General features: G+C 48.2%; 2 protein-coding genes across 2 annotated transcripts in view; one reads left to right on the top strand and one right to left on the bottom strand.

Annotated features, from left to right (window-relative positions):
• The window catches only part of SEC23IP (SEC23 interacting protein), a 72,282-nt gene extending 57,410 nt beyond the window's left edge, over positions 1-14,872 (bottom strand). Inside the window, exons 1-2 of the mRNA XM_069967743.1 lie at positions 14,630-14,872; positions 760-1,283 (exon numbers count right to left, since the gene is read on the bottom strand). Coding sequence (XP_069823844.1) covers positions 760-1,283; positions 14,630-14,741 — 636 coding nt within the window. The 5' untranslated portion in view covers positions 14,742-14,872. The remainder of the gene's footprint in view (positions 1-759; positions 1,284-14,629) is intronic.
• Positions 14,873-14,982: 110 nt separating this feature from the next.
• Positions 14,983-26,545, top strand: part of MCMBP (minichromosome maintenance complex binding protein) — a 55,844-nt gene continuing 44,281 nt past the window's right edge. Inside the window, exons 1-2 of the mRNA XM_069967744.1 lie at positions 14,983-15,162; positions 16,493-16,575. Coding sequence (XP_069823845.1) covers positions 15,096-15,162; positions 16,493-16,575 — 150 coding nt within the window. The 5' untranslated portion in view covers positions 14,983-15,095. The remainder of the gene's footprint in view (positions 15,163-16,492; positions 16,576-26,545) is intronic.

The raw sequence follows: 26,545 nt of genomic DNA, 5'->3' as shown, positions 1-26,545 counted from the left end.
GCCGAAGGGGACCTGGGGGTATTGGTGAACAGTAAACTCAACTTTAGTGATCAGCAATTAGAGTCGTGGGGGGGGGGGGGGCATCTGCCTCATAGGGGTTTTCGCCTTCCCCTGGATCATTATAGTAGGGTTTCCCTAGGTTGAACCTGATGGACTCCTGTCTTCTTTCAACCTTCTTAACCATGTTACTATAAGCAAGAGCCCTAAAAAACAAAACAAAAAAAAAAAAACACACAACCATAAAAAAGATCCTATTAGGATAAAGTAGTTTAGCCAGCAAGCAGATCCCTTGACCCCCAGTTACCGGGCTGGATGCTCTGGAGGACCTATGGTCACAGCGTCCTTTTTCTCCGCAGTCTCAGACATACTGGCAGGAGTAGGGGGTTAGCCACACAACAGCTAACAGGCTGGCGGGAGTCTCTGACTCCGGACGCTGGGAAGGCTGCTGGACACTTGCTCCAGCTCTCCCCAGGCTATTTTATTTCTCAGGGAAAAACCCAGAAGTGATGTGCCGCCGCGACACACAAAGGCAGCTGGAGAGGAGAAGGCATGGCTCCACTTGCTTCACTACACCCCCCTCCTATCCACAGGACAGGAAACGTGAACTGAGGTGTGGGGAAGCCAGTCAAGGTTTTATCTTCACAGGTTTCCCGTCCTGCGGTGGGAGGTCCTCTCCAGGGGTGCTGTCATAGGGTGTCAGGGTTAAAAAAAGAATTAAAAAAAAAAAAAAAAAAAAAGGATAGCAGAGGATCAACTTACAGGGGGCTGTGAGGCTGAAGGGCTCTGGTGCAATGGAGGAGGTCCTGATGCCGCCGGAATGGCCTGGCCGGTGATACTGAAGGTGCTATCCTGCTGCAGCTGTGGAGGTGTCAGGTAGGGATTCATCCGGCTGCTCTGTACATTATGGCGGTAAGGGTTGTAATTGGCCTGAGAGGAGACAGGAGGCGCAGTGGAGTAGATGCTTGGGGGGGGGAACATCCCAGAGGTGTCGCTACACGCCACAGGAGCATTGTTGGGAAATGGAGAGGAGGTCCTGGGGGGAGCCATGATGTTCTGTCCATTCTGAACTGCAGATGATAGTGACACAGGCACCGGGGGCTTAGGGAAAGCAGCAGGGAGATGGGATAGTGCAGGGACTGGGCTCTGTCCTATGCTGGCAAATGGGTCACTGCAACTGGTGAGACTGGAGGCCTGGGAGAAGTAGCTGAAGGTCTGTGGAGGGTTAATAGTACTGGCGGTCTGCCCAAGGAAGCTGTCCTCCTCCCCGACGTCTACAGAGTCATCTGTATGAGAAAAAGAAACAGAGATGACACCACAACTAATAAACCACACATAAGGAGTACAACCACATATACCCAGTGCTGCCTCCCCCCACACGTACCCAGTGCTGCCTCCCCCCACACGTACCCAGTGCTGCCTCCCCCCACACGTACCCAGTGCTGCCTCCCCCCACACGTACCCAGTGCTGCCTCCCCCCACACGTACCCAGTGCTGCCTCCCCCACACGTACCCAGTGCTGCCTCCCCCCACACGTACCCAGTGCTGCCTCCCCCCACACGTACCCAGTGCTGCCTCCCCCCACACGTACCCAGTGCTGCCTCCCCCCACACGTACCCAGTGCTGCCTCCCCCCACACGTACCCAGTGCTGCCTCCCCCCACACGTACCCAGTGCTGCCTCCCCCCACACGTACCCAGTGCTGCCTCCCCCCACACGTACCCAGTGCTGCCTCCCCCCACACGTACCCAGTGCTGCCTCCCCCCACACGTACCCAGTGCTGCCTCCCCCCACACGTACCCAGTGCTGCCTCCCCCCACACGTACCCAGTACTGCCTCCCCCACAGCACAACCACATATACCCAGTACTGCCTCCCCCCACATATACCCAGTACTGCCTCCCCCACAGCAGTAAGTAATCTCTAGGAGTATAAATCCTACCTGTGTAAGCGACCATCAGTATCTTACTAGTCACCGCTGGCGGGAAACCTCTCCGGCAGTCACGTCTCCCTGGGAGCATCGGCCCTCATAGACGGCCTTTCTGGGATTCTGCAGGCTCCTATCCGCCGATGCTCCCAGGGAGACGTGAGACGGAGAGGTTTCCCGCCAGAGGTGACTAGTTATAGAATTTACAGAGTACGTTCATAGTGATAACTTATATGCCTGGAAACATTGCTCAAGGCCGGAAAGTAACATATTAATAACTACAGGGTTGATTTTATAAATGATAGGTTCCCTTTAAGTGGGCATCAAATACAGGCCGTTAGTTCACATTACAAGTCTATGGGACAAGCCTGCAGGGGGTCACATCTTCCGGAGTGGCCCAATATTAGACCTGCAGGCAAAGTTCCATGGGATAATAGTATAAAAAGCCAAAAACTGAGAGTCTGTGTCCCTCCAAGCGGTGTCTAAGGACTCTCTACAAACAACTAGCCCCCTGCTCGGTCCTAACAAAGAAGGGCCATGAAACCACCATCTACCGACAGTGTGCCCCCCCCCTACCACACACACAAAATGGAACATGTTGACCGACGAAATAGTAAAGAAATATTTAACACTTAAAAGCTAAAACCCGTTCTTACAGAGGAGGCTGACTGTACTGGGCAGTGGATGTGGACCGACTGGGCTACTGAATTCGGAGTCCATATAAACTCTAGGCTTCATCCGTTATACCGCTCCAGGATACGAAGGTGGACACTAGGTCGCTGCACAATCATGGTCCCAGGAACGGCAGCTCAAGAAGAACTGGCCAACTGGGCGCCAAGCTGGGCTGTCAGCACATACCGCCTTCTATCTTTACATTCAGGAAGCTCTACACATAGAATTTGCTCTTTTTTTTTATAGAGAAGACCGGCGTTTTCTAAAACCCAGCAGCCTGCAGGGGGGGAAATTGATTTCAAGTAAGGGCCCTATTCCACGAGACGATTATCGTTCGCATAATCGTTAACGATAAACAATACAAACGACCGCTATTGCGAAAGACCTGAAATCGTTCACCCATTTACATGGAACGATAATAGTTACTTATGATCGTTCTTGCGGTCGTCTTGTAGTCGCTATTGCGTTCGTCACTACTGTGAACGAACAAACGACATCTTATTCAATGCGAACGATTTGCAAACGAGCAACAATAAAAATAGGTCCAGGTCTTATTAAACGATCAACGATTTCTCGTTCAGTTGTTAATCGTTAACTGCTATTCAACTGAACGATTATCGTTTAGATTTGAACGAGACTATGGGGGAGGGCTGGCTACTATATAAGAGACTATGGGGGAGGGCTGGCTACTATATAAGAGACTATGGGGGAGGGCTGGCTACTATATAAGAGACTATGGGGGAGGGCTGGCTACTATATAAGAGACTATGGGGGAGGGCTGGCTACTATATAAGAGACTATGGGGGAGGGCTGGCTACTATATAAGAGACTATGGGGGAGGGCTGGCTACTATATAAGAGACTATGGGGGAGGGCTGGCTACTATATAAGAGACTATGGGGGAGGGCTGGCTACTATATAAGAGACTATGGGGGAGGGCTGGCTACTATATAGGAGACTATGGGGGAGGGCTGGCTACTATATAAGACTATGGGGGAGGGCTGGCTACTATATAAGAGACTATGGGGGAGGGCTGGCTACTATATAAGAGACTATGGGGGAGGGCTGGCTACTATATAAGAGACTATGGGGGAGGGCTGGCTACTATATAAGAGACTATGGGGGAGGGCTGGCTACTATATAAGAGACTATGGGGGAGGGCTGGCTACTATATAAGAGACTATGGGGGAGGGCGGGCTACTATATAAGAGACTATGGGGGAGGGCGGGCTACTATATAAGAGACTATGGGGGAGGGCTGGCTACTATATAAGAGACTATGGGGGAGGGCTGGCTACTATATAAGAGACTATGGGGGAGGGCTGGCTACTATATAAGAGACTATGGGGGAGGGCTGGCTACTATATACGAGACTATGGGGGAGGGCTGGCTACTATATAAGAGACTATGGGGGAGGGCTGGCTACTATATAAGAGACTATGGGGGAGGGCTGGCTACTATATAAGAGACTATGGGGAGGGCTGGCTACTATATAAGAGACTATGGGGGAGGGCTGGCTACTATATAAGAGACTATGGGGGAGGGCTGGCTACTATATAAGAGACTATGGGGGAGGGCTGGCTACTATATAAGAGACTATGGGGGAGGGCTGGCTTATATATAAGAGACTATGGGGGAGGGCTGGCTACTATATAAGAGACTATGGGGAAGTGCTGGCTACTATATAAGAGACTATGGGGGGAGAGCTGGCTACTATATGGAACACTTGGGGGGCTGGCTACTATATAAGAGACTATAGGGGAGGGAGGGAGGGCTGGCTACTATATAAGAGACTATAGGGGAGGGAGGGCTGGCTACTATATAAGAGACTATGGGGGAGGGCTGGCTACTATATAAGAGACTATGGGGGAGGGCTGGCTACTATATAGGAGACTATGGGGGAGGGCTGGCTACTATATAAGACTATGGGGAGGGCTGGCTACTATATAAGAGACTATGGGGGAGGGCTGGCTACTATATAAGAGACTATGGGGGAGGGCTGGCTACTATATAAGAGACTATGGGGGAGGGCTGGCTACTATATAAGAGACTATTGGGGAGGGCTGGCTACTATATAAGAGACTATAGGGGAGGGAGGGAGGGCTGGCTACTATATAAGAGACTATAGGGGAGGGAGGGAGGGAGGGCTGGCTACTATATAAGAGACTATAGGGGAGGGAGGGAGGGCTGGCTACTATATAAGAGACTATAGGGGAGGGAGGGAGGGAGGGAGGGAGGGCTGGCTACTATATAAGAGACTATAGGGGAGGGAGGGAGGGCTGGCTACTATATAAGAGACTATAGGGGAGGGAGGGAGGGCTGGCTACTATATAAGAGACTATGGGGGAGGGCTGGCTACTATATAAAAGGCTATGGGGGGAGGGCTGGCTACTATATGGAACACTTGGTGGGCTGGCTACTATATGATACTATTGGGAGGGCTGGCTAATATGTGGGGCAATTTTGGTTGGGTTGTCTACTACATGAGGCAATATTGGGGTGGTTGGCTATTACATAGGTTGGGTTTATTCATATCATAGCAATTTATCATGTCATTTATCATAGTGCTGGGAGACCGCTGACCGAGCCAGGACCGCTGCATTCAATAATCATCATGGTCGGCCCGCGACTTTGTCAAATTTTTTAATTTTGTCCCACTGTGTATTTGAGTTTGACCTCCCTGATCTAGAGGTTCCACAAGGAACTGAAAGAAATCAAAGAGGGCAGGTAAACCCACGACAGAGAATGTAACATGGACAAATCTCTTACTGGCCCTTTATCCACTGGGGTACAGAGGTCGGACCCCCCGCCATCTCTTACTGGTCCTCTATCCACAGGGGTATGGAGGTTAGACCCCCAGCAACTTACTGGTCCCCTATCCACAGGGGTATGGAGGTCAGACCCCCCGGCATCTTACTGGTCCCCTATCCACAGGAGTATGGAGGTCGGACCCTCCGGCATCTTACTGGTCCCCTATCCACAGGGGTCCGGAGGTCGGACCCCCCGGCATCTTACTGGTCCCCTATCCACAGGGGTCCGGAGGTCGGACCCCCCGCCATCTCTTACTGGTCCTCTATTCACAGGGGTATGGAGGTCGGACCCCCCGGCATCTTACTGGTCCCCTATCCACAGGGGTCCGGAGGTTGGACCCCCCGCCATCTCTTACTGGTCCCCTATCCACAGGGGTCCGGAGGTCGGACCCTCCGGCATCTTACTGGTCCCCTATCCACAGGGGTCCGGAGGTAGGACCCCCCACCATCTCTTACTGGTCCCCTATTTTACTTTTGCCTAGACAACCTCTTTAAAGAGAAAAAACTAGGTAGAGTAAGTCCTGAGGACTAGAGTACATTGGGAAAAGTCCCAGGACTTTAATGGTACCAATAAGACAGACGCTGCTTGTGCCACTTTGGGGGCACGGGGTTCGGTAAATAGGGCTTGTTTATTATGTTCCTCCCTGCGTGCAAATAATTTTCTCCAGACTTCTCCTTTAATATCCATTTGCCGTGTGTTGGAGCCGGCATCTACGTTTTATGACTTATTGGGAGCCGGCGGTCCTTTCCGACTGTCACGCAGGGTTTTCATTTATCATAGATTTAAGGTTCCCTGCGCCGGCTTCAAATCATCATGAAAGACCGAGACAACGATAAAACTGTGGAGCCGAACGCTGCAGCCTGTAGGGATCACTGAGGCTTCTGCCAGGTCCTGTATTCTGCAGACACTACGGATGGGGCAGCATGATGTATTATCACCATCATCATCACTTCCTCTACCACCCCCATCATCATCACCAGCACCTCCACCGCTACTACTACCACCCCCATCTTCATCACCAGCACTACTACTACCCCATCATCACCAGCACCTCCACCACCCCATCATCATCACTTCCACTACTACTACCACCACCCTCATCATCATCACCAGCACTACTACCACCCCCATCATCATCACCAGCACTACTACCACCCCCATCATCACAGCACCTCCACCACCCCATCATCATCACTTCCACTACTACTACCACCACCCCCATCATCATCACCAGCACTACTACTACCACCACCCCCATCATCATCACCAGCACTACTACCACCCCCATCATCACAGCACCTCCACCACCCCATCATCATCACTTCCACTACTACTACCACCACCCCCATCATCATCACCAGCACTACTACCACCCCCATCATCACAGCACCTCCACCACCCCATCATCATCACTTCCACTACTACTACCACCACCCCCATCATCATCACTTCCACTACTACTACCACCACCCCCATCATCATCACCAGCACCTCCACCGCTACTACTACCACACCCATCTTCATCACCAGCACTACTACTACCCCATCATCACCAGCACCTCCACCACCCCATCATCATCATCATCACTTCCACTACTACTACCACCACCCTCATCATCATCACCAGCACTACTACCACCCCCATCATCATCACCAGCACTACCACCACCCCCATCATCACAGCACCTCCACCACCCCATCATCATCACTTCCACTACTACTACCACCACCCCCATCATCATCACCAGCACTACTACTACCACCACCCCCATCATCATCACCAGCACTACTACCACCCCCATCATCACAGCACCTCCACCACCCCATCATCATCACTTCCACTACTACTACCACCACCCCCATCATCATCACTTCCACTACTACTACCACCACCCCCATCATCATCACCAGCACCTCCACCGCTACTACTACCACCCCCATCTTCATCACCAGCACTGCTACTACCCCATCATCACCAGCACCTCCACCACCCCATCATCATCATCATCACTTCCACTACTACTACTACCACCACCACCCCCATCATCATCATCACCAGCACCAGTGGCGTAGCTACCGCGGGCGCGGACACGCCACCCCCCCCCCCCCTTGTCACCTCACTGCCCCCTCCCATTCCCTCTTGTGACCGCAAGCAGGATTTTGCTTGCGGTCACAAGAGGGAGGCTAAGGTGCGGCTCCCGACTCTGTCCCGTCCCCGGCAGCACAAGCATCAGCGAGGTCAGTGTGCGCCCGGGATGGTACTTCCGGCGCAGAGCGAGTCTATAACAAGCGCCCCCGTGCCGGAAGTTACGTCCCCAGCGCGCGCACTGAGCTCACTGATGCTTGTGCTGCCAGGGACGGGACAGAGCCGGGGAGCCACGTGCCAGAGAGACAAGGCGGGGGAGAGAGTTGTCAGGAGAGTTGTGTTGTTTTGTTTTTTTGCACAGACTGGGGGCCATCTAAAAGGGGTATTACCTGGGGGGGGGGCCCCCTATAAGGGGTATTACCTGGGGGGGGGCCCCATCTATAAGGGGTATTACCTGGGGGGGGGGGGGGGAAACAAACCCATCTATAAGGGGTATTACCTGGGGGGGGGGGGAGACGGGGGCCCCCCCATCTTTAAGGGGTATTACCTGGGGGGGGGGGAACGAAACCATCTATAAGGGGTATTACCTGGGGGGGGGGGAACAAACCCATCTACAAGGGGTATTACCTGGGGGGGGCCATCTATAAGGGGTATTACCTGGGGGGGCCATCTATAAGGGGTATTACCTGGGGGGGCCATCTATAAGGGGTATTACCTGGGGGGGCCATCTATAAGGGGTATTACCTGGGGGGGCCATCTATAAGGGGTATTACCTGGGGGGGGGGATCTATAAGGGGTATTACCTGGGGGGGGGGATCTATAAGGGGTATTACCTGGGGGGGGGCCATTTAAAAGGGGGACTACACGGGGGTGTATACAATAGGGCATATACTATAGTGGACCACACAGAGGGGGGCATATACTACAAGGGGGGGTCACAGAGTCAGTCTACCCACTAAATGAGGGTGTAAAGGGGCCAATACAGATAAAGTGTGTATGGAGATGAGGATGGTGACAGAGTGAGGAGCGGTATATGTCTGTCTGGCAGAATCTGTGGATTTGTGGCTCGGAGAAGTTCTCATAACGGCCCAGGGCAGATGGAGAAGATGAAAAGGGAAGAACTCCGATCAGAGAAGACGTCTCCTCTGAGTCACCTGATACAACTGCAGTGTAATGTATATGGAGTACAGAGCTGGGTCTACCTCTATGGACTGTATGAGATTGTATGTGATAGTGATCTTTGTACAGTAGATTTTATTCAGTAGCAGCTGCGGTGTTAGTCAGTATGTGGTGGTGTTAGTCAGTAGCAGTGGTGGTATTAGTCAGTAGCAGCTGCGGTGTTAGTCAGTAGCAGTGGTGGTATTAGTCAGTAGCAGTGGTGGTATTAGTCAGTATGTGGTGGTGTTAGTCAGTATGTGGTGGTGTTAGTCAGTAGCAGTGGTGGTGTTAGTCAGTAGCAGCTGCGGTGTTAGTCAGTAGCAGTGGTGGTATTAGTCAGTAGCAGTGGTGGTATTAGTCAGTAGCAGTGGTGGTATTAGTCAGTAGCAGTGGTGGTATTAGTCAGTAGCAGTGGTGGTATTAGTCAGTAGCAGTGGTGGTATTAGTCAGTAGCAGTGGTGGTATTAGTCAGTAGCAGTGGTGGTATTAGTCAGTAGCAGTGGTGGTATTAGTCAGTAGCAGTGGTGGTATTAGTCAGTATGTGGTAATATTTATTACTTGTAATCTGGTACTGTGTTTTATTGGTCTTAGTATACTGGATTTGGTCGGTAACAATATGGTGGTCATGGTTGTGGTATTATTTGCCCCTTGTATACTGGTATTATTGGTAATATTGGTCTCCGTATACAGAATTTGGTCAGTAACAGTATGGCGATAATATGTATGGTGATAATATTTCCTATATACTGGTATTATTGGTAATATTGGTCTCAGTATACAGGATTTGGTTAGTAACAGTATGGCGGTAATATTTGTGGTGATAATATTTCCTATATACTCATGGTATTGGTAATATCAGTCTTGAGATTTTATCTATCAATAGCATCGCTTGGAAGGGGGGGGGGCCCAAGTTGACCTCTTGCACCAGGGCCCAGGAGACATAAGCTACACCCCTGACCAGCACTACTACCACCCCCATCATCACCAGCACCTCCATCATCACCAGCACCTCCACCACTACTACCACCTCCATCATCCCCAGCACTACTACCACCCCCAACACCTCCACTACTACTACCACCCCATCATCACCAGCACCTCCACCACTACTACCACCTCCTTCATCACCAGCACTACTATCACCTCCATCATCACCAGCACTACTACCACCCCCATCATCACCAGCACCTCCACTACTACTACCACCCCCATCATCACCAGCACCTCCACTACTACTACCACCCCATCATCACCAGCACTACTACCACCCCCATCATCACCAGCACCTCCACTACTACTACCACCCCATCATCACCAGCACTACTACCACCCCCATCATCACCGGAACCTCCACCACTACTACCACCACCTAGGGCTGGGCGATATGGCCAAAAAATAAAATCTCGATTTTTTAAAAATTTTGGACGATTCTCGATTAAAATCTCGATTTTTTCTCTTTTTGCTAAACAAACAGGACATTTTTCTCCCTGCAGCATCAGAAACTATTTTATAGACGTTTGAGACAACAACCATATTGCTTCCCAGTGTAACAGTGCTCCTCCCGTGCCCCTATGTAGTAGACAAGCCCATTGTGTGCCCCATATAAGTAGTTTTCCCAAATATGTGCCCTATGTACTAGTGTATTAGTAGTAGTACAGATGAGGGGATTAGCAGTACAGGTAAAGATGAGGGGTGTAGTAGTGCTACAGATGAGGGGTGTAGTAGTAGTAGTACAGGAACAGATGAGGGGTGTAGTAGTAGTACAGGAACAGATGAGGGGTGTAGTAGTAGTACAGGTATAGATGAGGGGTGTAGTAGTACAGGAACAGATAAGGGGTGCAGTAGTAGTAGTGCAGGTAAAGATGAGGGGTGTAGTAGTAGTAGTAGTGCAGGTACAGATGAGGAGTGTAGTAGTAGTAGTAGTGCAGGTACAGATGAGGAGTGTAGTAGTAGTAGTAGTGCAGGTACAGATGAGGAGTGTAGTAGAAGTACAGGTATAGATGAGGGGTGTAGTAGTAGTACAGGTACAGATGAGGGGTGTAGTAGTACAGGTATAGATGAGGGTGTAGTAGTAGTACAGGTATAGATGAGGGTGTAGTAGTAGTAGTACAGGTATAGATGAGGGGTGTAGTAGTAGTACAGGTATAGATGGGGGTGTAGTAGTAGTACAGGTATAGATGAGGGGTGTAGTAGTAGTAGTACAGGTATAGATGAGGGGAGTAGTAGTACAGGTATAGATGAGGGGTGCAGTAGTAGTAGTAGTAGTACAGGTATAGATGAGGGGTGCAGTAGTAGTAGTGCAGGTAAAGATGAGGGGTGTAGTAGTAGTAGTAGTGCAGGTACAGATGAGGAGTGTAGTAGTAGTAGTAGTGCAGGTACAGATGAGGAGTGTAGTAGTAGTAGTAGTGCAGGTACAGATGAGGAGTGTAGTAGAAGTACAGGTATAGATGAGGAGTGTAGTAGTAGTACAGGTACAGATGAGGGGTGTAGTAGTACAGGTATAGATGAGGGTGTAGTAGTAGTACAGGTATAGATGAGGGTGTAGTAGTAGTAGTACAGGTATAGATGAGGGGTGTAGTAGTAGTACAGGTATAGATGGGGGTGTAGTAGTAGTACAGGTATAGATGAGGGGTGTAGTAGTAGTAGTACAGGTATAGATGAGGGGTGTAGTAGTAGTGCAGGTACAGATGAGGGGTGTAGTAGTAGTAGTAGTACAGGTATAGATGAGGGTGTAGTAGTAGTAGTACAGGTATAGATGAGGGTGTAGTAGTAGTAGTACAGGTATAGATGAGGGTGTAGTAGTAGTACAGGTATAGATGAGGGTGTAGTAGTAGTACAGGTATAGATGAGGGGTGTAGTAGTAGTACAGGAACAGATGAGGGGTGTAGTAGTAGTAGTACAGGGACAGATGAGGAGTGTAGTAGTAGTACAGGTACAGATGAGGGGTGTAGTAGTAGTACAGGTACAGATGAGGGGTGTAGTAGTACAGGTATAGATGAGGGGTGTAGTAGTAGTAGTACAGGTACAGATGAGGGGTGTAGTAGTAGTACAGGTACAGATGAGGGGTGTAGTAGTAGTACGGGTATAGATGAGCCTGGTGTAGTAGTAGTACAGGTAAAGATGAGGGGTGTAGTAGTAGTAGTACAGGTAAAGATGAGGGGTGTAGTAGTACAGGTACAGATGAGGGGTGTAGTAGTAGTAGTACAGGTACAGATGAGGGGTGTAGTAGTAGTAGTACAGGTGTACAGGTACAGATGAGCCTGGTGTAGTAGTAGTACAGGTACAGATGAGGGGTGTAGTAGTAGTACAGGTACAGATGGGGGTGTAGTAGTAGTAGTACAGGTATAGATGAGGGGTGTAGTAGTAGTACAGGTATAGATGGGGGTGTAGTAGTAGTACAGGTACAAATGAGGGGTGTAGTAGTAGTACAGGTACAGATGAGGGGTGTAGTAGTAGTACAGGTACAGATGAGGGGTGTAGTAGTAGTACAGGTATAGATGAGGGTGTAGTAGTAGTACAGGAACAGATGAGGGGTGTAGTAGTAGTACAGGTACAGATGAGGGGTGTAGTAGTAGTACAGGTAGAGATGAGGGGTGTAGCAGTAGTACAGGTACAGATGAGGGGTGTAGTAGTAGTACAGGTACAGATGAGGGGTGTAGTAGTAGTAGTACAGGGACAGATGAGGAGTGTAGTAGTAGTACAGGTACAGATGAGGGGTGTAGTAGTAGTACGGGTATAGATGAGCCTGGTGTAGTAGTAGTACAGGTATAGATGAGGGGTGTAGTAGTAGTAGTACAGGTATAGATGAGGGGTGTAGTAGTAGTAGTACAGGTAGAGATGAGGGGTGTAGCAGTAGTACAGGTACAGATGAGGGGTGTAGTAGTAGTACAGGTATAGATGAGCCTGGTGTAGTAGTAGTACAGGTACAGATGAGGGGTGTAGTAGTAGTACAGGTACAGATGAGGGGTGTAGTAGTAGTACAGGTACAGATGGGGGTGTAGTAGTAGTAGTACAGGTAGAGATGAGCCTGGTGTAGTAGTAGTACAGGTATAGATGAGGGGTGTAGTAGTAGTACAGGTATAGATGAGGGGTGCAGTAGTAGTACAGGTATAGATGAGGGGTGTAGTAGTAGTAGTAGTACAGGTATAGATGAGGGGTGTAGTAGTAGTACAGGTATAGATGAGGGGTGTAGTAGTAGTACAGGTATAGATGAGGGGTGTAGTAGTAGTACAGGTATAGATGAGGGGTGTAGTAGTACAGGTATAGATGAGGGGTGTAGTAGTACAGGTAGAGATGAGGGGTGTAGTAGTAGTACAGGTAGAGATGAGGGGTGTAGTAGTAGTAGTACAGGTATAGATGAGGGGTGTAGTAGTAGTACAGGTATAGATGAGGGGTGTAGTAGTACAGGTATAGATGGGGGGTGTAGTAATACAGGTATAGATGGGGGGTGTAGTAGTAGTACAGGTATAGATGGGGGGTGTAGTAATACAGGTATAGATGAGGGGTGTAGTAGTAGTACAGGTATAGATGAGGGTGTAGTAGTAGTACAGGTACAGATGAGGGGTGTAGTAGTAGTACAGGTACAGATGAGGGGTGTAGTAGTAGTACAGGTACAGATGAGGGGTGTAGTAGTACAGGTACAGATGAGGAGTGTAGTAGTAGTAGTACAGGTATAGATGAGGGGTGTAGTAGTAGTACAGGTATAGATGGGGGGTGTAGTAGTACAGGTATAGATGGGGGGTGTAGTAGTACAGGTATAGATGAGGGGTGTAGTAGTAGTACAGGTATAGATGAGGGTGTAGTAGTACAGGTAGAGATGAGGGGTGTAGTAGTAGTAGTACAGGTATAGATGAGGGGTGTAGTAGTAGTACAGGTATAGATGGGGGGTGTAGTAATACAGGTATAGATGGGGGGTGTAGTAGTAGTACAGGTATAGATGAGGGGTGTAGTAGTAGTACAGGTATAGATGAGGGTGTAGTAGTACAGGTAGAGATGAGGGGTGTAGTAGTAGTAGTACAGGTATAGATGAGGGGTGTAGTAGTAGTACAGGTATAGATGAGGGGTGTAGTAGTACAGGTATAGATGGGGGGTGTAGTAGTACAGGTATAGATGGGGGGTGTAGTAATACAGGTATAGATGAGGGGTGTAGTAGTAGTACAGGTATAGATGAGGGGTGTAGTAGTACAGGTATACTACTACCACCCCCATCATCACCACCACCACCCCCATCATCACCGGAACCTCCACTACTACTACCACCCCCCCCAACACCTCCACTACTACCACCACCCCCATCATCCCCAGCACTACCACCACCCCCATCATCTCCAGCACTACTACCACCCCCATCATCCCCAGCACTACTACCACCCCCATCATCCCCAGCACTACCACCCCCATCATCCCCAGCACTACTACCACCTCCATCATCTCCAGCACTACTACCACCCCCATCATCCCCAGCACTACCACCACCTCCAGCACCCCCATCATCCCCAGCACTACCACCACCACCATCATCCCCAGCACTACCACCACCCCCAGCACTACTACCACCCCCATCACTACTACCACCCCCATCATCCCCAGCACTACCACCACCCCCATCATCCCCAGCACTACCACCACCCCCAGCACTACTACCACCCCCATCATCCCCAGCACTACCACCACCCCCATCATCCCCAGCACTACCACCACCCCCATCATCCCCAGCACTACCACCACCTCCATCATCCCCAGCACTACCACCACCTCCATCATCCCCAGCACTACTACCATCCCCAGCACTACCACCACCCCCATCATCCCCAGCACTACCACCACCCCCATCATCCCCAGCACTACCACCACCCCCAGCACTACCACCACCCCCATCATCTAACCCTATGGTCATCAGGCACATGATCCGGGTACTACCACTCCTACCAGGATCCGGTCCGGTCGGTAATTGTGCACTACACGCCGAGGCCGGTTACTCACCAGAGGGGAAGGGCCCAGTGCGGCTGACGGGAATGAAGGGAACGGAGAAGCTGAGCTCGGACGGGGAGAACAGGAGGTTCCTATTCGCTTCACTCGTCCGCTTTTCGGCCATCTCTGCTCACAAGCTCCACGTCCCCGAGCCGGAATTTCGCAGATTGACAGCAAATAGTCCAATCATACAGCTCACTGCATCCTTTATCCCGCCTCCCCAAAAACAAGAACCAATGGAAAAAGGGGCGGGCCGCAGCTTTACACACACAAGCTTTCCTAGCGAATCCCGCTTCTCCCCGCAAATACTGCCCCGCCCACCTAGCGCTGCTACCACTAAACTTCTGCACACGTGACAATTGCCGTTAGTGTCATGTGACAGCGTCTTGTGCGTGTACTTCCGCCAGTTTTGTGAGTCCGCCCCTTATTGCAATGACGTGATTTTCCCGCCATATCTGAGGTTTCGTGGCCTGGAAGGATGCTCCGCTCGGACGGCACCAGCGACTGGATCAGCGCCCCCCTGAGGCTGGTGCAGGCCGTGTACGGTGAGTGGGCTGCACTACTGACACCCACCTGTATGATGGAGGAGAGGGCTGCACTACTGACACCCACCTGTATGATGGGGGAGAGGGCTGCACTACTGACACCCACCTGTATGATGGAGGAGAGGGCTGCACTACTGACACCCACCTGTATGATGGAGGAGAGGGCTGCACTACTGACACCCACCTGTATGATGGATGAGTGGGCTGCACTACTGACACCCACCTGTATGATGGAGGAGAGGGCTGCACTACTGACACCCACCTGTATGATGGAGGAGAGGGCTGCACTACTGACACCCACCTGTATGATGGAGGAGAGGGCTGCACTACTGACACCCACCTGTATGATGGAGGAGAGGGCTGCACTACTGACACCCACCTGTATGATGGATGAGTGGGCTGCACTACTGACACCCACCTGTATGATGGAGGAGAGGGCTGCACTACTGACACCCACCTGTATGATGGAGGAGAGGGCTGCACTACTGACACCCACCTGTATGATGGAGGAGAGGGCTGCACTACTGACACCCACCTGTATGATGGAGGAGAGGGCTGCACTACTGACACCCGCCCGTATGATGGAGGAGAGGGCTGCACTACTGACACCCGCCCGTATGATGGAGGAGAGGGCTGCACTACTGACACCCACCCGTATGATGGGGGAGAGGGCTGCACTACTGACACCCACCCGTATGATGGAGGAGAGGGCTGCACTACTGACACCCACCCGTATGATGGAGGAGAGGGCTGCACTACTGACACCCGCCCGTATGATGGAGGAGAGGGCTGCACTACTGACACCCGCCCGTATGATGGAGGAGAGGGCTGCACTACTGACACCCACCTGTATGATGGAGGAGAGGGCTGCACTACTGACACCCGCCCGTATGATGGAGGAGAGGGCTGCACTACTGACACCCACCCGTATGATGGAGGAGAGGGCTGCACTACTGACACCCTGCCGTATGATGGGGGAGAGGGCTGCACTACTGACACCCACCCGTATGATGGAGGAGAGGGCTGCACTACTGACACCCGCCTGTATGATGGAGGAGAGGGCTGCACTACTGACACCCGCCTGTATGATGGAGGAGAGGGCTGCACTACTGACACCCGCCTGTATGATGGGGGAGAGGGCTGCACTACTGACACCCGCCTGTATGATGGAGGAGAGGGCTGCACTACTGACACCCGCCCGTATGATGGAGGAGAGGGCTGCACTACTGACACCCGCCTGTATGATGGGGGAGAGGGCTGCACTACTGACACCCGCCTGTATGATGGAGGAGAGCATTGATACTCTTCATGATTACTTCTGTCTCTGCAGCTCAGGATGGGACGTCTCCAGACTGGGAGAAGAAGGTCACCGACTTATTTCGTGCAAAGCTACAAGACAATCAAAGCAGCTGGGTAAGAACATGTATATCCGTCACATATACAGGGGGATAATAAGTGTGTGTGTATATATATATGTATATAATATGCTGTATACCTACACAGAATGGGGAGATAGATACACACTGATACAGGAGGATAATAAGTATATAATACACTGCTGTATACCTACACAGAATGGAGAGATATATACACTCATACAGGAGGGGGATAATAAGTATATAGTACACTGCTGTATACCTACACAGAATGGGGGGATATATACACTCATACAGGAGGGGGATAATAAGTATATAATACACTGCTGTATACCTACACAGAATGGAGAGATATATACACTCATACAGGAGAGGGATAATAAGTATATAGTACACTGCTGTATACCTACACAGAATGGGGGGATATATACACTCATACAGGAGGGGGATAATAAGTATATAATACACTGCTGTATACCTACACAGAATGGAGAGCTATATACACTCATACAGGAGGATAATAAGTATATAATACACTGCTGTATACCTACACAGAATGGGGGGATATATACACTCATACAGGAGGGGGATAATAAGTATATAATACACTGCTGTATACCTACACAGAATGGAGAGCTATATACACTCATACAGGAGGATAATAAGTATATAATACACTGCTGTATACCTACACAGAATGGGGGGATATATACACTCATACAGGAGGGGGATAATAAGTATATAATACACTGCTGTATACCTACACAGAATGGAGAGATATATACACTCATACAGGAGAATAATAAGTATATAATACACTGCTGTATACCTACACAGAATGGGGGGATATATACACTCATACAGGAGGATAATAAGTATATAATACACTGCTGTATACCTACACAGAATGGGGGGATATATACACTCATACAGGAGAGGGATAATAAGTATATAGTACACTGCTGTATACCTACACAGAATGGAGAGATATATACGCTCATACAGGAGGGGGATAATAAGTATATAATACACTGCTGTATACCTACACAGAATGGAGAGATATATACACTCATACAGGAGAGGGATAATAAGTATATAGTACACTGCTGTATACCTACACAGAATGGAGAGATATATACGCTCATACAGGAGGGGGATAATAAGTATATAATACACTGCTGTATACCTACACAGAATGGAGAGATATATACACTCATACAGGAGGAGGATAAGTATATAATACACTGCTCTATACCTACACAGAATGGGGAGATATATACAAACTCATACAGGAGGATAATAAGTATATAATACACTGCTGTATACCTACACAGAATGTAGAGATATATACACACTCATACAGGAGGAGGATAATAAGTATATAATACACTGCTGTATACCTACACAGAATGGAGAGATATATACACTCATACAGGAGGATAATAAGTATATAATACACTGCTGTATACCTACACAGAATGGAGAGATATATACACTCATACAGGAGGATAATAAGTATATAATACACTGCTGTATACCTACACAGAATGGAGAGATATATACACTCATACAGGAGGATAATAAGTATATAATACACTGCTGTATACCTACACAGAATGGGGGGATATATATACACTCATACAGGAGGGGGATAATAAGTATATAATACACTGCTGTATACCTACACAGAATGGAGAGAGATATACACTCATACAGGAGGGGGATAATAAGTATATAGTACACTGCTGTATACCTACACAGAATGGAGAGATATACACGCTCATACAGGAGGGGGATAATAAGTATATAATACACTGCTGTATACCTACACAGAATGGAGAGATATACACGCTCATACAGGAGGGGGATAATAAGTATATAATACACTGCTGTATATCTACACAGAATGGAGAGATATATACGCTCATACAGGAGGGGGATAATAAGTATATAATACACTGCTGTATACCTACACAGAATGGGGAGATATATACACAAACTCATACAGGAGGATAATAAGTATATAATACACTGCTGTATACCTACACAGAATGGAGAGAGATATACAGACTCATACAGGACGATAATAAGTATTTAATACACTGCTGTATATCTACACAGAATGGGGAGATATATACACACTCATACAGGAGGAGGATAATAAGTATATAATACACTGCTGTATACCTACACAGAATGGAGAGATATATACACACACTCATACAGGAGGATAATAAGTATATAATACACTGCTGTATACCTACACAGAATGGAGAGAGATATACAGACTCATACAGGAGGATAATAAGTATATAATTCACTGCTGTATACCTACACAGAATGGAGAGATATACACACTCATACAGGAGGATAATAAGTATATAATACACTGCTGTATACCTACACAGAATGGAGAGAGATATACAGACTCATACAGGAGGATAATAAGTATATAATTCACTGCTGTATACCTACACAGAATGGAGAGATATACACACTCATACAGGAGGATAATAAGTATATAGTACACTGCTGTATACCTACACAGAATGGAGATATATACACACTCATACAGGAGGATAATAAGTATATAATACACTGCTGTATACCTACACAGAATGGGGGGATATATACACTCATACAGGAGGGGGATAATAAGTATATAGTACACTGCTGTATACCTACACAGAATGGGGGGATATATACACTCATACAGGAGGATAATAAGTATATAGTACACTGCTGTATACCTACACAGAATGGAGATATATACACACTCATACAGGAGGATAATAAGTATATAATACACTGCTGTATACCTACACAGAATGGGGGGATATATACACACTCTTACAGTGCGGATTTTCATTCTGCTGCGATAATGTAGCCACAGCCTATTTACCTAATTAGCTGCCGGGCCTTAACATATACTTACCTGCCTGCGCTCCCACCTGCTTCTCTGGCATCCGGCTCACTGACTGCCGCTCATCCAATCTGCTGGTGGCTGCGGTGAGATAGTGCACTGATTGGCTCAGCAGGCCGTCAGTGAGCCGGATGCCAGAGAAGCAGGTGGGAGCGCAGGTAAGTATGATATGTCCCTTTCAGTTAGGTATGCCCCTGGAGCCAAATACACCCTTTCCAACCACATATGCCTCTTGCAGCCAGGTATGTCCCATGGAGCCATAAGTGCCCCCTTACTGCCAGATATGCCCCCTTACTGCCAGATATGCCCCCTTACTGCCAGATATGCCCCCTTACTGCCAGATATGCCCCCTTACTGCCAGATATGCCCCCTTACTGCCAGATATGCCCCCTTACTGCCAGATATGCCCCCTTACTGCCAGATATGCCCCCTTACTGCCAATAAGAATGTCTCCTGTAGCTGGATGTTTTTCTTCCAGCTAGATTTGTCCCCTGAAACTTGATATGCCCCCTTACTGCTATATATATATATATATATATATATATATATATATATATATATATATATATATATATATATATATATATATATATATATCTCTACACCACAGAGCTGGATATTTTTTCTTGCAGCCAGATACCTCCCCCCATGTAGTCAGGAGGCCTCCTTCTATGTAGCCAGATACCTCCTCCCCAATACATAGGCCAGAGGATCTGCTGTGCTCCCATAGTAATGCTCCCTACCCTGCTGCCCCCATAGTAATGCCCACCATTCTACTCCCCCAACACAAGGGGAGAGAAGCTGACAGGGGTGGATTGCGTTGTGGGCACAATCAGGGTGGGAAGGTGCTGTTAGGAGCTGAGAGGAGTCTGGCCAGCTTTAGGTCAGAGAATTGGGCCAGCAGGGGGTCGTGGTGCACGCAGCTATTTCACCCGGTGAAAGAGTGCAGCAGAAGAGGAAAGGAAGGAGAGAAGAAAGCAGAAATCCTACTGGTCTACAGATTCTGGTAACACACAAACACAATAACACTTTGCAATCCTTCAGCTGTGCAGTTTCCATATACACATACATAATTCAGCAACATCTAACTTTCAGTACTACTTTTACTATTAAAACAATACAAAATGTAGAGATTTTTGCGAAGGGTGTATGTAACTGTAACACCCTTAGTGGGACACCACATATACACACGCATTCAGGAGGAGGATAATAAGTATATAATACACTGCTATATACCTACACAGAATGAAGATATATTTATATATATATATATATATATAATTTATATATTAGGGCTGGGCGATATTGGCCTAAATCAATATCGCGGTTTATCGCACATGTAGCCGCGGTAACGATAATTCAACGATAATTATGACACGCCCTTTTTAGCAAACCACACCCACTTGCCATGCCAAACTGGCGATATTTTGATTAGAAAAAGTAAAAAAGAACTGAACAGCAACCCATGGTTAGTCTATTATCATTATTACTATTTGTCATTATTAGGGGTCTCAGCAGAGACCTAGATGTGTATATACAGGTATACAGCCTCTACAGGATGTGTATACACAGGGGGTCATATAGGAATACATGTGTATAACTATATGGGGGGTGGATAGGTGTATATGACTATATGGGGGGATGGATTGGGGTGCATTACTATACAGGAGGTACATAGGGATGGAGGTACAGAACTATACATGGAAGTACATAGGGATAGGGGTGTATGACTATACAGAGGGCACATAGGGATAGGGGTGTATGACTATACAGTGGGCACATAGGGATAGGGGTGTATGACTATACAGTGGGCACATAGGGATAGGGGTGTATGACTATACAGAGGGCACATAGGGATAGGAGTGTATGACTATACAGGGGGCACATAGGGGGAGGGGCAGATAGGGGTGTATGACTATATAGGGGAGGGTGGACAGGGGTGTATGACTACGGGGGGGATAGGGGTGTATGACTACACGGAGGGCACATAGGGGTGTATGACTATACGGGGGGCACATAGGGGTGTATGACTATACGGGGAGGCACATAGGGGTTTATGACTATACGGGAGGCACATAGGGGTTTATGACTATACGGGGGGCACATAGGGGTTTATGACTATACGGGGGGCACATAGGGGTTTATGACTATACGGGGGGCACATAGGGGTTTATGACTATACGGGGGGCACATAGGGGTTTATGACTATACGGGGGGCACATAGGGGTTTATGACTATACGGGGGGCACATAGGGGTTTATGACTATACGGGGGGCACATAGGGGTTTATGACTATACGGGGGGCACATAGGGGTTTATGACTATACGGGGGGCACATAGGGGTTTATGACTATACGGGGGGCACATAGGGGTAGGGGCAGACAGGGGTGTATGACTGCAGTCCCCTCAGTAACAGTACAGGACTGTAACATAGGAGGAATGGATGTGCTGCAGCAGGCAGGATACCACACACAGCTATAAGTTATCCTGCCCGCTGCAGCCCATTATTCCTCCTATGTTACACTCTTGTACTGTTACTGAGGGGATGAGATGACAGGTCAGCTGCTCCCAAGTGCTGCTCCTTCACCTCCAGCTCTGACACGGCCGCCTCCCTTCACACACAGGACAACGTGTGCAGCGCTCGCCGGCCGGGTGTGGGGGGGGGGGGGGGGCGGCGCTCGGACAGGACTGGACCGGGAGGGGGGACCAGCACAGTCCCGTCCGAGCGCCCATATCCCCCCCCCACCCCCGGCCGGCGAGCGCTGCACACGTTGTCCTGTGTGTGCAGGGAGGCGGCTGTGTCAGAGCTGGAGGAGCAGCAGCACGTGAGGGCGGCTGTCCTGTACTCCCCTCAGTGAGCAGGGACGCCGGACCGGACGGGTGGTGGGTGCATGGGCGGCATTGTCACCTGGGCCCTGCTGCTCCCGCACCGATACCGGCGTCCCTGCACATGACTTGCAGCGCTCGGGCCGTGTGTGTGTCTGTGTGTCTCTGACAGGACGGGCGCGGGGACATAAAAATACGAAATTACTGCAATTACCGTCCTGGCTAAGTTGAAGTCTGTTAACCGACGTCAGTGACTGTATTGGAATTTTTGCGGTATACCGCCAAGCCCTAATATATATATATATATACACACACACACATACAGGGGGAGGATAATAAGCATATAATACACCACTGATCACCTATATAGATATATACATACATTTAAATTACATACAACAGTCGTCCCATACAGGTACAAGAAGAATATAACATAACCCAATCAGCCTCATCTTGTGGCGTATATTTAGCTATACTCATCATAAAAGTTTTTCTTTGTATCTACATAGCATCCACATATAAAGCCCAGACATGTACCCACCCGGTCATCATATCTCCTTAGTAGCTGGAGCTCCTCCTGCCATGGGAGCCGGAGTGCACGCTGCTTACACCGATTCTTCTCTACCTTTTTACTATTGTTGGTCCTCCTAGCTCCAGCTCAGGGGTGTCAAACTCAGGCCCTCCAGCTGTTACAAAACTACAAACCCCATCATGCTTGGGCAACCAAAGCTTTAGCTGTCCAGGCATGATGGGAATTGTAGTTTTGTAACAGCTGGAGGGCCTGAGTTTGACACGTGTGCTCTAGCCATACGGTGATTATATTGTTATATTACTCTCATGAAGTGATGGAACAGCTGTAGATTTCCATTTTTTGCTCTGCTGTTCCTAGTAGCCATTAGGACCAATCCATGACCATGCAGTGCTAGTACATCTTCTATAAGCAAGGCTCAGGCCCCATGATTGAGGGACCCAAGAACTTGTACTAGAACTTTCTGAACCTGTTTCCAAAATAGCACAATTGTCGAGCACTCCCAGCACACATGGAGTAAATCCCCACGCTCTCTTTACATCTCCAGCATACAGATAAGACGGAAAGAGGTCATGTACCATCGATAGAGTTGTTTGCATGAGGATTCTAGATGACCTATGCGATGCGAGACCTTTGATGATAAGTCACACACCACTGTTGCTGGGTGAATGTGCACAAAGGGCAGCGACTGATACTAAAGACTTATAGACCAACGCTAGACCTTTTGTTTCCTGCTTTGGGTCCCTTAAAAACGATTCCAATTTTGTTCCATCTGCTTGTAGGGGCCCCTTCAATCGGGCTAAGCAGTGCTATAACTGAAGATACTTGTAGAATTCCTTATTAGTGATCCCATGAACTGTAACCAGTTTGGAAAATTGCTTCAATTGCCCCTTGTCTCTAGCCACTGTCACCCATGCGCTATGATCCCAGTCAGGAAGGAGCCTATGCATAACTGTCAGCGAAATTGTTTGGGCCCCTGTGTGAATGAGCGTGGTTTTAACAACTTCCTTATTAAAGGTCTTTATCCCAAGCAAACCCACCATTGTTTAAGTTGGCAAACAATTGATGCATAATAGTAATATGTAATGTTAGGGCAACCTAATCCACCCTGTTTCACAGGCAAACAGAGAATCTTTTCCGGCACTCTTACCCTTTGGCCAAACGTAGCTGTTAATGACTGCTTGGATACGCTTTAGCACTGGTGGGGCCAGGTAAATTGGTAGGTTTCTAAATTAATGGGCAACAACATCATCTTAGACATAGAAACACGACCCACCCAGGAGATTGGAAGTTTAGAATATTTGAATACATCCTTATTACTTACCACTAAGAGGAAGGTGACGTTAGACTGGGAGTAATCCCTTAATATGGAATTGCTCCATCCACTGAAAGGGAAATTTTTTTTCAAATCTTGAACAGTGGTGGAGGGGATCCCCATGTTCAACACCAAGGATTTTGAAGCATTGACTTTATAGTAGCTAACGCCCCCAAAGTCGGCCAGAATTTTCATAATCTCCCTGAGAGATGCTTCAGGGTCCATTAAGGAAAGGGTGATATCGTCCGCAAATAAGCCAGTGCGGTGCTCTAAGTCCTCCACTGTTTTCCCTTCAATGTTTATGCTTTCCCTGACTTTTTTTTTATAACGAACGGCTCAATTGCCATTACAAAAATTGTGCGTTCCGGTGACAGGACACACAGGGATCTCTGGCTGACTCCAAGACTTCCCTGGGGCAACGTGTGTGGCTTATTCCCCTCCGTCAGCACCTGGGTCCATGGAGAAAGCCAAACACCGCCCCCCCCCCCCAGGAAACCTGTAAACTAACTCTCGTTTATCATCTTCTTACAAAAAGATCATATGTACTTCTTGTGTAAATGACTTTGTCACTCTGCAGTGCAGTGCTGTGATCTCCTTGATAGTTACTCAAAATGGCAGCGTCTGCTCGCACAGCTCTAAATCAGGGAGACAACAGCGATACACAAGATACAGCTATCAGCATGGAGAACGGCCAGAGAGAAGGAGATGGTAATGAAATGCTACCAGGGCTACAAGTGTCATGTAAATCCATAGCAGTGGAGGTAGCCCCAGATTTAATAGCATCACTTGAATCTACAATATCTGCAGCCCTCTCACAACTGCAAACAGAAATTTCTCACCATACTACCAGGGTTACTGGATTGGAGCAAAGGGTGGCCAATTTAGAAGGGGAATTGTTAAGTACCCAATCACAAGTAATGAACCTTACTACACAAACCAAGACCCTAAAAGATAAAACTGAGGACCTAGAAAATAGGTCAAGACGTAGTAACCTTCGTATATTGGGTCTTCCTGAAACAATTCAAGCAGCACAATTACTTCAGATATGTGCCACTGAATTGCCACAGGTTTTAGGCGTCCAGACAACTTATCCGGTAGAAAGGGCTCATAGAGTGGGTCCTCCGCCTAATGCGACTACAGGACGTCTACAGTCAGACAATCCAAGACAGGTTATTGTGAAATTTTTAAATTACGCTGATAAAGCTTCCCTAATGCGACTATTCTAGAAAGCTACTTCAGATGTTAAAATCAGAGGACATACAGTGTTAATTTTTAATGATTACTCAGCGGATGTCGCTAGACGACGTTGAGCATTTTCAAATGTATGTTCAGAGTTCTTTAAACGCAAGCAGCGATTTTTATCTCCAGTTTCCAGCTATATTACATATTTATTCTGAGGGAGGATCCTCTAAATCTTTCAGTACGCCTGAAGAGGGACAAAGCTACCTTGATGCAGCTACCAGTGAATCCGTTCAGCCTCAGGAGGCCCCAAAGAGAAGACGTACTACTAAATCCAGGGCTTCCTCCGACTCAATGGACTAACTAGCTATAGGACGTTTTCTACTACCTAATATATTATTAGTCCTCTATTTAATATTCTCGGCTTATATATGTTTGTGATCTTCCTATTGATCCTATTCTGAACCTGTTTACCTACTATCATCCCTCTGAATGATGGGCCTATTACTATAATGGGCATACATGTATGGTGAAGATTAGCTGAATGGTACTGCCATACCACTTGTTCTTGCAGTTTGCACTCATATCTATTCCCTGTATTTCTATTCTACAGTTTTCCTTTTACTATATGTTAAGCAGATGCGGACAAATTGTCTGGCTAACTACTTTTCTAATGGTCTGGGTTTTGTCCGGATTCCACCTTAGGGAGTTACCGGGAGCTCCCTCTCATGAGTGAAAAAAGCGAAGTCGCTATGGCTATTGTCTCTGGTATTTATTCTGAATTAATCTATCTCATATTGTTTATTTTGAGGTTCGTTGTCCACGGTTGGACACATGTTAGTGTTAATTATGAGTTAAAGGGGTATTCCAGGGAAAATCAATAATTTAGCAAAGGAAAGGGTTAACCAAAGTTAACCCTTTCCTAATATACTTACCTGTTGTTTATTGGCCCCCCAAGGAGATCTCCGGTCCGGTCACGTGATCTTCCAGCTTGTGGCTCGGATCCTCTTCTCCTTCCGGTTCGGTGACGTCACCCGGCCGGCGTCGCTCTCCGTCTCATTAGCAGCAGAGCACTGAACCCTGACTGGCTTGGTAGCATGCAGCCAATCAGGGTTCAGTGCTCTGCATCCCCACACGCTTCAGAGTGGGGGTCCCCTGAGGCTGCAGTAAATTATCAGGGGTCGTCGGGCTCAGTGCCGGTCACCAGTTACATGGGCCGGCACTGCACTACAGCA

Source organism: Dendropsophus ebraccatus, chromosome 4, assembly GCF_027789765.1.
Source record: "Dendropsophus ebraccatus isolate aDenEbr1 chromosome 4, aDenEbr1.pat, whole genome shotgun sequence".
NCBI lineage: Eukaryota > Metazoa > Chordata > Amphibia > Anura > Hylidae > Dendropsophus > Dendropsophus ebraccatus.
This window is presented reverse-complemented; position numbering and strand designations above follow the sequence as displayed.